Source organism: Salvelinus sp. IW2-2015, linkage group LG12, assembly GCF_002910315.2.
Source record: "Salvelinus sp. IW2-2015 linkage group LG12, ASM291031v2, whole genome shotgun sequence".
Taxonomy (NCBI): domain Eukaryota; kingdom Metazoa; phylum Chordata; class Actinopteri; order Salmoniformes; family Salmonidae; genus Salvelinus; species Salvelinus sp. IW2-2015.
The window spans coordinates 1,682,601-1,694,787 of NC_036852.1; the positions used below are offsets into that span (position 1 = coordinate 1,682,601).

The following is a 12,187-nucleotide window of genomic DNA, read 5'->3' on the forward strand; positions in this document are numbered from 1 at the left end:
GGAGTGAAACATTTAGCGGCTGACTCATGACCGATTTGAACAATTTATGTTTTGAAGTTCATTTCCTGCAATTCTATGATTTTTGCCATGGGACGGAGAGAAAAATTAACAGTTTTACCGCACATTTCCTGCAATTCTACACATTTTGCCATAGGCTGGAGGCAATTGTTTTTTTTAATATGATAACTGATGATCAGTGGGCCCCACCCCAGTCAGTAATTCCACCATGCTTACTACAAGTTTATATGGCTAGCTGCTAGACTAATTTACCAATAAAAAAATAAAATGCTGACGTGTGCTAATTGAGTGACTGCTGATGCACAAACGCAATTCGCAATAGCACGTTGTCTATTCAATTATTATTCTAACTCAACAGTAAGTTGAGACCCCGACTGAGTTCCTATTTTGAAATAGCTCCGCGGACCTACAAAAGGGGGGCTGCTCATGGGCTGCCAGCTGCCCATCCCTGAGTTAGAGGGTAGGCCCATGCAGAATCATGTGCTGCATATGGTGTCTCACCTGTCCTCTAGTGGTCAATATTTTAGTGGGCTCTTTCTGTTGACTCATTTCCCTGTCTGACTGATTGTCCTGCTTGGCTGTTGGTTCTCCTTGGCAGTGGTGTTCATCTTTAGGCTGTTAATCACAGATTAGGGCTCCCAGTAGGCGGTACTTTTCAATCCTGGCACCTGAGCAGGATTGTAGACCACTGTTCTAAGCAGTGTCCCTTCTTTCTCCCCTGCAGACGGCGAGTGAGAGCTGCGTCCTCCTTTCCTCCTCCTCCTTCCTCTGTGCTGCTCCTTCTGTTCCACTCTCCTCTTGTCCCCGTGGTGAACGATTCTTCCTCCTCTCCGCCATGTTGGTTTTTGAACTGTCATGTTTGTCACTCGGTAGTCTTCTTTATAAGCTCTTATTTATTTTATTTCTGTTTTATTTATTTATTTTGTTAGTGTGTTGTGCTTCTACCGCCTGTGTAACCTCTTTGTTTAGATGGTAGGTTTCTCAGTACAGTAACACAGCTTTATTTCCTGCCATATTATAACTGTGCCTTCTGAAGAGATGCGTCATACAATACACACCTCAGTGTAAATGACGTACATTACTTCACAAGTTCACTTTTGAATGAAACCATGACGGGATTAGGTTTTATTGTCTCAAACGTGTCTTTTCTGTTTTCTTTTGTTGTTTTTCTGTTCCTCTATTGACGTTTTCTACCATTCTCCTCTTTCTTTTCAATCATAGTTTAAACTACATCTGTTGAGGAGATAATGTTTAAAAAAGTCATTAAGTAAAAGTCAGACATAGGTTGCTATTCCTTGTGCAAATGTATTCATTCGATTTTAATAAAGTGCTTTGATTAACTTGTTTTGTCAGGAACTGGGCTTTCTGTATTGTCTAAAATGAGTTACAAACACCTTAGTACTCATTTCAATCACAATCTAATCTACAATCATCTTTGCACCCTTATTTCCTATATTGCAATCCTCAGTTACTCAAACCACCAGTCATTCTCTATTCTAGATTAACCTAACATCCTAACAGTTTCTCTGTCTTTACAGGGAATGGAGTATCACTTTACACACTGGAGGAGATGGGAGAGTGTGAGGAGGACCTGGACTCCCCATCATCCCCAAACATCTCCAGCCTTTTGACTCAGCCCCGAGTGCCCACCACTCCCCCTTCTACCCCCTCCACTACCTCTCGTCCCTCCTTTCCTTTCCACCCTCCAATCCCTCTCCTCTCTGCCCTCCCTCCCCTCCCACCCTAGGGGAGACACTAACCCCTTTCCTGCTTTGTCAAACCAGGGCCAACCTCAAGCATCCTTCGTTCCCAACCCTAAGACCTGTCAACTCCACCAATGGAGGCTCCCCTGTGTCCTTGACACAGTCGGGTGGAAGTAAGGGATTCAGTCCCCTCTCTTTACTCCAACTCAAGACCAAGACCCCTGGTGAGGCTTGGAGGAGTCCCTGTCTGAGGGAGGGGTTGACCACCTTTACCGTGGTGCCCCGAGGGCAGTCCCTGATGGGGCAGAGGGGCTTGGAGGCGGACCCGACCCTGGTGAAGACCCAGGCCTTAGACCCAGCACAAACCATTGATGAACCCTCTAATGGTGTTGCTGAGCCTGGGTTCGAGCACCACCGGACAATGAAGAAGACGCCTGTATTGCTGGAGAGGTCAGCGGTTGAGGGATCCACCCCAGAGCCTGATATGGATTCTACATTTTCTCCTCCAAGATTTCCAGAAGGTCCTACTGACTGGGTCATCAGTCCTCCAACTGTGTCTAGTCCTAGCGAGCTTTACCAGAGCACGCCAAATTCACCAGTGGTAGTCAAGCAGGAGAGTTCAGAGATGGAGGCCCAGGAGGAGTCCGAATCACCCACAGACAGTCTAGATTCAGAACTACAGAAAAGTCTCGAGGTAGAAGTCCCAGAGGAGTCAGATTCACTCTCAGAGATACCCAACCCATACGCAGCTGACCTGTTGGCCCACACCAATGGAATAGCTGGAGATGAGGTGACCTCAACTCCTGAACTACTAGAGAGCAGAGGATCGTTCCGGAAGCTCAGTCTGGTGATGGAGGCCGAAGAGGACCGTTTCTGTTTCCCTCCTCCCCCTCCCCCTGTGTGCTATGATAAGGAGGTGGAAGAGACGGAGCCGACCCAGATACGATTGAGGCCTCCTGGGGGAAGAAATCCCCGCCCTCCCTCTTATCCTCCCCCTTCTCTTCCTACGCTGAGTCGTACCTTCTGTGAACCAGCAGAGGGAGACAATCAGACTAATGCCCCTTCACCCAAACCATACGTGCCTGCAGCCAAAGCCCTGGCCAGAAAAACCGCCATCCCCTCCTGCTTTGCCCAGGCTGTGGCTCTAGCCGTCCGTAAGTCTCAGTCCTCCCGAAGGCCAGCACCAGACTTGCTTCCCCCCTGTTCCTCCCGTTCCGGCTCCTCACCCTCCTCCGCCTTACCGGTGAGTGATGATTTTGACCTGCGCTGACACGGTGATGACATGCTGGCAAAATGTGCCATTGTAGCAATTGGATTGGACCCACAACTGAACCGTCAGTTACCCCTATTGTACTACGATGTGGTTGCTTCTATACATAAAGTTGCCATTCTTACCTTTCATGATCTCTCTCTGTGAACCTCACATGTTCCACAGGTGAACTCTTTACACCGGTGGAGGCTGGTGGGAGTGGAATGGAATGGAGTCAAACATGGTTTCTGTGTGTTTGATACCATTCCATTAATTCCATTCCTCCTCTCGTAGCTCATCCCACCAGCCTCCACTGCTTTACACAGGAAGATGGGAAGGGCATGTCTTTATGTGAGTGTGTACATTCTACGGTGGGATTTTTTTCTCTCTGGAAAGACGTCATTTGTTACATTAAATGGCGACATACGCCTTTCTAAACAATCCTACCAGGCTGGTATTCTTCTGAGACACCTTGGTGTTTGTCTGTTATCTTCATGTGTATGTGGTATATGGCCCTGTGGAATACCTCTGTGGACACGCTCACACTCTGTGTGACCTGGTGGAGGAAGGACCTAATCTAAACTGGTGATATTTGTGTCTCTTGTCCTACAGGGGCCATAATGGCTTCTTAGTAAATCTGTGAATGGAAGTTCCTGTTTAGGGTGAGGCAACTGCAGTGAAGTAGAGCCAGCCACCACATAGTCACATGACCTCCAAATGGACCCCACTTAGAGGTCGACTGACAAATTCCTAAGGAGCCCAGGCCCCTGTTTTGCACTGGGAGTCAGCACGTTATAAAAACAACGTTTATCCATGACTTCATCCAAGAGTTTGGCTAGTGTACAGGTCATTTTATGTTCACTGAATGTTTTTTTTTTTTTGTATCGTGCTACCTGTATTAATTGGAGGCAGTGCTGCCTTATGTTATTAAGATGTTTGACTTTGATGTGAAGATGCATTTCTTATTTGACCTTGGTAGTACAGTATTTCTGGGATCTACATTTTTGTACTTGGAGTTTCCTGTTGACTCATTTGTGTTGAAATGTGCCAAAACCGAAATGAAATAATATGTAATCTCATTATCTTTTTTTGTTTGTTTTGTAGGTCAAGGACAGAGCTCTGAAATAAGACGACTTAAAATGTTACATTTCGTTCTGTACGTATCACACCTTTCTGAGTGAATAATTAAAAAAAATCCCAGACATGCATCATTAATATATATATAATATTATATATATATATATATATATATATATATATATATATATATATATATATATATATATATATATATATATATATATATATATATATAATAAGCCATAATCAACTAAAGTGTGTTGCTTTCTTTTGCCACTGGAGGGCAGGAGCACACTTCAGTCAACTCATGCACAGAACCACTGAGTGAGCTGTTTTGTGATCCTCTTCATAAATTATTAGCATTGACATATCCAGATATTTAAGAGAGCATCAATTATCATTAATTTTCTTTGTCTTTACTGGTTATACTTTTTTAATGCATTAGTGTGTTTCAGTTCTTTTTATTTTGTCCATTATTGAGTTATGGTTGGTATTTCACAAGGATATTCTACAGGGAGCTATTTAAATGTACATGATGTGAAAAACAATGTCCTTGTTATGCATTCTATGTTGTTCAGAGTGCAACACTACAGAATAAACTGAGAATATACCCTGTTAATCTTGTACTGTTGACATATTGTACCCCTGCCCGAAGGCTGCACTGCGTAACAGTATGCATGGGTGCTGAGTGCAGCCACAGTATATTGATTCAGCTCTGGCCTTAGAGACAGCCGGCAAGCAGCAGTTGCTACATACAGTCAGACCTAGCCAGAGCAGATGCAGCCTGTGGTTAAAGCCTCTTACTACTATACCAGGGCAGAGCACTGGGATACACTCTTCTCCTCTAGCTTCATCCTTTTCACCACCTGAGAAGGAGGAAAGGGGGGGGGGGTGACGGGAGGCGACCTCTGACCCTATCGTGTTTCCACGGTGATCCCCCGGAGGATGTGTCCTGGCCCTCAGGGCAGCGACGATGTCATGCGGCCGTTGTCATGGAGAATGCCATTATCGCCCCTAAGGGAGAGTCACGTCTCAAAAGTAGAGAGACACACACCCACATACAGAAGCTACCTAAAGATATCCAGTACAAGTGACAACTCTGGCATTCTCCTTCTTGCGAGGAAAGGTTGCATTTCAACCTGGGCTATGATGTTATACACTACATGACCAAAGTATGTGGACACCTGCTTGTTGAACATCTCATTCTAAACTCATGGGCATTAATATGGAGTTGGCCTCTCCCTTTGCTGCTATAACAGCCTCCACTCTTCTGGGAAGGCTTTGCTAGTGCTCTAGTGCTGCGGGGACTTGCTTCAATTCAGCCCGAGCATTAGTGAGATTGGGCACTGTGTTGGGCGATTAGGCCTGGCTCGCAGTCGGTGTTCCAATTCATCCCAAAGGTGGTCGATGGGGTTGAGTTCTCCTTGCATCCGTGTTCTCTTTGCATCCGCCAAAACCAGATTTGTCTGTCGGACTGCCAGATGGTGAAGCGTTATTCATCACTCCAGAGAACGTGTTTTCTACTGCTCCAGTCCAATGGCGACTGGCTTTACACCGCTCCAGCCAATGATTGGCATTGTGCATGGGCTTGTGTGCGGCTGCTCGGCCATGGAAACCCATTTCTTGAAGCTCCTGACGAACAGTCTTTGTGCTAACGTTGCTTCCAGAGGCAGTTTGGAACTAGGTAGTGAGTGTTGCAACCGAGGACAGACAATTTTAATGCGCTGGCGCGCTTCAGCACTCTGCGGCCCCGTTCTGTAAGCTTGTGTGGCCTACCACTTAGCGGCAGAGCCGTTGTTACTCCTAGGCGTTTCCACTTCACCGTCACAATAACAGCACTTATATTTGACCAGGGCAGACATTTGACAAACTGACTTGTTGGAAAGGTGGCATCCTATGACGGTGCCACGTTGAAAGTCACTGAGCACTTCAGTAAGGACATTCTACTTCCAATGTTTGTCTATGGAGATGCATGACTGTGTGCTTGTTTTATACACCTGTCAACAACAGGTGTGGCTGAGATAGCCGAATCAACTCATTTGAAGGGGTGTCCACATACGTTTGTATATATAGTGTATCTTGTCAGGTGCTTATGCAGATGTTTAAAGCATGAGGGAAACCTTTGAGATTACAAATACTGTAAAATGTAGGATCAATATTGTGTCAGTCACAAGATTGAATTAATCAAGCTTTATTTAACAGCACATTTCAGACATGAATGCAACACAAAGCACTTCCACAGGAAAAAACATTCATTAAAAACTGAAATAGGAGGATAAAAAAAAAGAATAACAAAGACTGAACAACATAAAATGCCCCTTAGGAAAAAGCAAAACTAAAAAGATCTATTTAAATTATGTCCACAGTTTCAGCCCCCCTCAGGTTCTCTGCAGGCTATACCAGAGGCTGGGGGCATAATAAATAAAGGCTGCCTCTCCATACTTCTTGGTCCTAGGCTTTGGGACAGAGGACCTACTGGGTACAATAACTTAAAAGCATGTCTGACATGTATTGGGGTGCACAGTTGTGGATTGATTTAAAAACCCTCTTGAATAATCTTAAAATGTATTCTGACACTCACAGGCAGCCAGTGCAGAGGCTTTAAAACTGATGTGATGTGTTGCTCTACGTCTGGTTTGTCAGTACCCGTGCTGCAGCGTTCTGTATGTTTTGCAGTTGACCAATGGCTTTCTTGGGCAGAACCAGACAGGAGAGCATGTGCAGTAGTCTGCTTGTAATTAAAGCATGGAGAGAGTTTCTCTGTTCCAGCCTGAGAGAAAACAGCCGCACCTTGGAAATATTCTCAGGTGGTAAAAGCTATTTTGGTCACATTCCTAATGTGGATTTGAAATTGAGTCAGAATCTAAAATGACACCTAGGTTTTTTACCTGGTGTTTTATCTTTATTTATTGCCCGTAAATTAAAATGTGAGCCAAATAATGGCTCCAATAATAAGTACCTCTAGTCTTGTCTTGATTTAGCTGGAGCAAGTTGTGAGCCATTCAAGTATTTATATCACTAATACAGTCTAATAATTTATCTGTGGAGCTAAAATACTCTGGGGACTCAGAAATGTAAAGTTGTGTATCGTCTGCGTAGCAGTGAAAATCAATTCTGTGCTTCTGATAATGCTGCCAATGGTAACATATCCTGTATAAGCTGAACAGTACCAGACCAAAAATCGAACCTTTTGGAACGCCATGTGATATCTATTTTCTCTGAGTTATGTTCACCAAGAGCGACAAAGATGAAGAGGCTGTTGAGGTTTGATGCGGAGGCCTTACTGTGGGGCGGTAGCGGGAGAGCCAGACACAGCCTGTTTAATGTCAACCTGAGACTGCCTTGAACACCACTACTAAGTCAAGCACCATTGTTGTGTTACTAGTTCACACTTTGATTTGGTTCCTGGTTAAAGAGGGGTCTGGACTTCTTATCATGTCCATAAAACGTATGAATGTAACAACCTTTTACATTTTAAATCAAATAATCATTCATTTTTTGATTATTTATGATCTTATTTTCTTTTTCCTCTGCAATTCTCACTGTCAAAAATACAAGCAAAAGCCTGGATGGAGTGAAGGAGTCGCTTTACATCAATGGTACAAATGATAATTTATTGATCTCAAACTCACACCAGAGTGCTCCCTTCACATAGAGAAGAGCAGGAAGCCACTGAAGGTGCTGTAGTTACTCGACTTTTCATCATAGAGCTCCTGATTTACTGGGAGACGCATGTAAACCACATCCCCGGGCTCCAGCTCCAGAGTCAACGCATTAGACAAGAACCTATTGTGTCCATTGTCATTGTTCTGGGATTGAACATGACACTCTTGTCGTTGTGGTAAATATAGGCACCTACGGACTGTGGAGCCTTAGAGAACCATGGCAGTGAATCTGATGTAGTAGAGTCCTCTCACTGGTGCTGTGAAGACACCTGCATCAGAGGAGAGTAAAATAAGTTAATAGACTGTCACAGACACTGTTAGCAACGCTGGAATCGCTGGTTGTCTACATGTTTTTACATAGGATAAAGATGACACAATCACAATGCATGTGTACACCTGTCTGATAGCAGATGTATAATGTGAACACGATCTGATCCCAGATCACATTTGAATACAAGGTGAAAAGGGGGTCTTAGTGTGTTCAGTACCTGTATTTGGGTTGTAGGCCTTGCCGATGTTGGTGATGACCCTTCTGTATACTAGTGTGGTGATACTATTAAAGGGTCCTAAATATGCATCATTAGTCAAACCAGCAGAGAAGGCCACCTTTGGTCTGTCTATGAACACAGAGGAGGGAATTAAAATCAGTGATTAAAGACAAAAACAAACAGGGTAAAATGCATAATATGATCCTGATGAAGACAAAAATCACCTAAAAAAACATGGAAATGAAATCCTAACAAAAGGTTTAAGTGAAAAACAAAGATGCAATCTGCGACATTTATCATATTACAAACGCATTCGGCCATGAAGCAAAAAATAAAACACGCTTTGATTCGCCAACAGCCCAACAGCCATTCCATTAGATTACAAGCATGTGCAATTGTAGGCCTACAGTATATGCACCATGGAGTTTACCTGCGTTCTCTCTCGTCAGCTCCTCCACCATCCCCTCGCTGGCATTCAGTCTGGCCTCTAAGGCTACCATTACAAAAAGACAGATTAGTAAACTGATGCTTAAACTCTCTGTTTTAAGCAGAATGATTTCATATATCCAGGCTGCATCACATCCGGCCGTGATTGGGAGTCCCATAGGGTGGCGCACAATGGGCTCAGCGTTGTCTGAGTTTGGCCGGGGTAATTGTAAATAAGAATTTGTTCTTAACTGGCTTACCTAGTTAAATAAAGGTTAAATAAATAAATACAAAATAATATATGTGACTGAACTCAGGAAGGTGAGCTTATGTCCAATTTTCAAGATTGTCTTTCTTTTACATTTTATAAAAGTACAGACTCAGCTTCAAAACAGCATATAATATGATATAATTAAGTTATGCTTCTTTGAAATTTGATTAACCTGTTATTACATTTTGGAGACAAGTAGGAGGAAAAAAGACCTTGAATGATTTTCACACTTTCTAGAGGGCTCTTTTTTTGTTTATGCCTATTCAGCATTGTTCACACCTTCTTAAGCCTTCACCCCACCCGTCTTTTGAAGAATTCACATGTAAACGAATGAGTCAGCATGGCATCGTCCTCCAGGAGGTAGTCTCTCTCTATTCTCCCCCTCCTTTATCTCAAACATGGGATCCTGCCTTTCTCCCTACATAGCTCAGTGCTTTCTCCTTGGCAAAACTAGGGTCATCATTTAACAGATCCCAGACACGTTTGTAATTAAGGCATATGAAAGTTCAGAGAAGTTAGGAAATGGCAACAGATGCCTACGACCCGGAATCCGGTCACATTTATTTACCTATGTTCCCATTCTCACTGTCTGTCACTCTGGCCTCCAGGGCTAAAATAGCATGGGAAACAGTCATGAAAAGTTAGTTCATATGAGAAATAAGCATAAATAAACTGTCTATAAACAATTTCATAGACAATTTTACAAATACAGTTTTATTCATGACCCTTTCTTTCTAATGATAAACAACTGATGTTGGTGGACAAATTACATTACCTGCATTCATTCTCTTCAGCTCCTCCACCTCCCTTTCACTGGCACTCAGTCTGGCGCCCATGGCTAGAATTATGAGAAAATGTAAGATCATGATCCTCGTCTGAACTGACCTCATTATATCAAATTCATTTGTATTACAAAACAAAACAGGCCTCTCCCCGTGTTCTTTCTGTTCTTTCAAGTCCTCCACCTCTCTCTCAATTAATTTGTAGTTTATTTATTTGTACTTCAGTTTATTTGAGTAAATACTTTCTTAACAAGTTTCTTAAAACTACATTGTTGGTTAAGGGCTTGTAAGTACGCATTTCACTGTAAGGTCTGTTGTATTCGGCGCATTTGACAAATACAATGTGATTTTGATTTTGATTTGACTCAGTCTGGCCCCCATAGCTGGATTTATGGAAACAAAACAATTCTCACAAACATGTTGATCCTCCACTGAAACGATGTCATTATGAACCAAAATCCACAAATACCTGTATTCTCACTCTCCAGTCTGGCCTCAGCTTCTCTGCGCCTTTTTTCTCTCCACCTTCTTTCCACTTGTTTCTCCATGTTCCTCAGCTTCTCTCTCTGCTCCAAAACCATGGTTCCCAAGTTATCCACCATGTCTCTAAGCTCCTCTACCTCACCCCAGATATCAGGGGTTGTGGTGGTCTGGCCGGTCGTGTGTTTGCTAGTCGTCTCTGTATCTTCAGTCCCGTGGCTCTCTACCAAACTCTCTCTGTCCCCTCCACTTTCTCCCTGAGCCCATGTCCCAGACTGACAGAACAGCAACACCAGCAGAGCTACAGCACCCCTCATTCTGAAACGACACCTCTTCGGAAATAACGCAGCCTGTGAGGCTCACTCCAGGCAAAAAGCAGTGAACCACTGCCTGAGAAGTGTTTCACATGTTTCTGACGTAATGTGTACAAAATAATGTCAAGGATCCTGCTGAAGAATTCAAGGTGAGCTGGCTGACTTTTTAATCTGAGATACTGCAAGGTTGTGGGAGAACAGAACCTGTTATTTGGTTGAAGGTCTTTCTTTATCTCCATAAGTTACGGTGTGTCGACATTTATGTTTATCTATTTACATAGTACTAATACTGTGACAGATCTCACACAGTGCATGAATGCACACTGTAGACGCACAGATGAACTGATTACACATTCACAAGTAACACAATCACATAATATTGACATCTTCTTTTACAGATATGCACGCACACACACACGCGCACGCACACGCACGCACGCACGCACGCACGCACGCACGCACGCATGCACGCACGCACGCACGCACACACACACACACACACACACACACACACACACACACACACACACTGTCATCTGTTCATTCGTTTTCATGTATATATTCTACTATTAAATGTATATATTTAGTTTAGTTTTACAAGGAGCCTCACGGCTGGAATATATACTGTAGTAGTAGGATGATATGCTCATCATAAATAAGCCTATAGGTGTGCTTGCGGTTGGAGTGTGTGTGTGTGTGTGTGTTCACGGAGTAGCTTTTGCTAGGATTGAAATAGGCAATCGATGAATAACCCAAAGCGTTGTTCTTCTGGACACACTGACTGACTAGCTGGTGGGGCTGAACAGTACTCGACAGCTCCACCTGGGGACTGACAGCCCCCCCACAGTCCGATAGAGATGCAGGAAAGAGAACGTTAGCAGCGCCTGAGGGGCTGTTGTGTTGGGAAACAAAATGCGGGGGAGACGATATTTGACCTTTGACCTGGAACATGTATTCAGCTGATCTCTTCTACTTTGGAAGAATGGGAAATCAGTGGGTTCCATGTAATTGATATTGTCAGATTCTTGTAGTGGTGCTTTTTGTATGAGGATATGTGGTAACCTGGTTAAATGTTAGGGATATGATACTGGTGATTGTTTTTTATGATGTGGCAAATAGCCAGGGCAAACAAAGACAGAGCAAGAGAGATGTGCTTGTGTTCAAAATTACCATTTATTTGAGTTTTGTCAGATCGATGCCAACTATATAACTGTAAAAGAGAGAGAGAGAAAGTGTGTGTATGTATTCTGTAAGCAAAACTTTACAGCTAAACACACTAGCATTTTTTCAGTAATAGCGTCAGTATCATTATTCAAGGTCATTCAATTAGATATTTTAAACAGGAGAATACTAATAGCATGATTTTTTAAGTATGTTTTTTATATACCAGTTGGCTATAGTGAGTGTAATAATACAGTAGTGAATAGGAGATGAACAAGGCTACTGAACAAGGTTACTGAACAAGGCTACTGAGCAAAGCTACTGAAAAACGATACTGAACAAGGCTGCCGTTTGTATAAACACTTTTCTGATTTATTTTGATTCAACATAAATAGTATAATCTTATTTAGATGGGTCTGAGGTTCTGCACAAATCAATGACTGCATCATAAGTTTCAACAATTATATCATTTTATACATATCAAATATGTGGATGTTTGGTATGAATCTTCCATTTATATTTTCTTTGGTTGATCTGAACGTAGTGTACA

The 12,187-nt window shown here is 43.0% G+C and overlaps 2 protein-coding genes and 1 pseudogene across 4 annotated transcripts in view; 2 read left to right on the forward strand and 1 right to left on the reverse strand.

Annotated features, from left to right (window-relative positions):
- cobll1a (cordon-bleu WH2 repeat protein-like 1a) overlaps positions 1–1,775 on the forward strand; it is a 6,851-nt gene extending 5,076 nt beyond the window's left edge. For 2 of the 3 annotated variants that reach the window (XM_070445908.1, XM_070445907.1), the window contains exon 8: positions 1,557–1,775. In XM_070445908.1, coding sequence (XP_070302009.1) covers positions 1,557–1,765 — 209 coding nt within the window. In that variant the 3' untranslated portion in view covers positions 1,766–1,775. Of the gene's footprint in view, positions 1–742; positions 1,359–1,556 lie in introns of those variants that run through there. The other variant, XM_070445909.1, reaches the window with a different exon arrangement.
- On the forward strand, positions 1,775–4,189 carry LOC111970864 (microtubule-associated protein 1S-like). The gene is made up of 2 exons (XM_023997588.2): positions 1,775–2,964; positions 4,075–4,189. The coding sequence occupies exons 1-2, from the start codon at positions 2,020–2,022 to the stop codon at positions 4,096–4,098; spliced, it is 969 nt and encodes a 322-aa protein (XP_023853356.1). The 5' UTR covers positions 1,775–2,019; the 3' UTR covers positions 4,099–4,189.
- Positions 4,190–7,638: 3,449 nt separating this feature from the next.
- Positions 7,639–10,556, reverse strand: LOC111971150 (uncharacterized; annotated as a pseudogene).
- Positions 10,557–12,187: the final 1,631 nt, after the last annotated feature.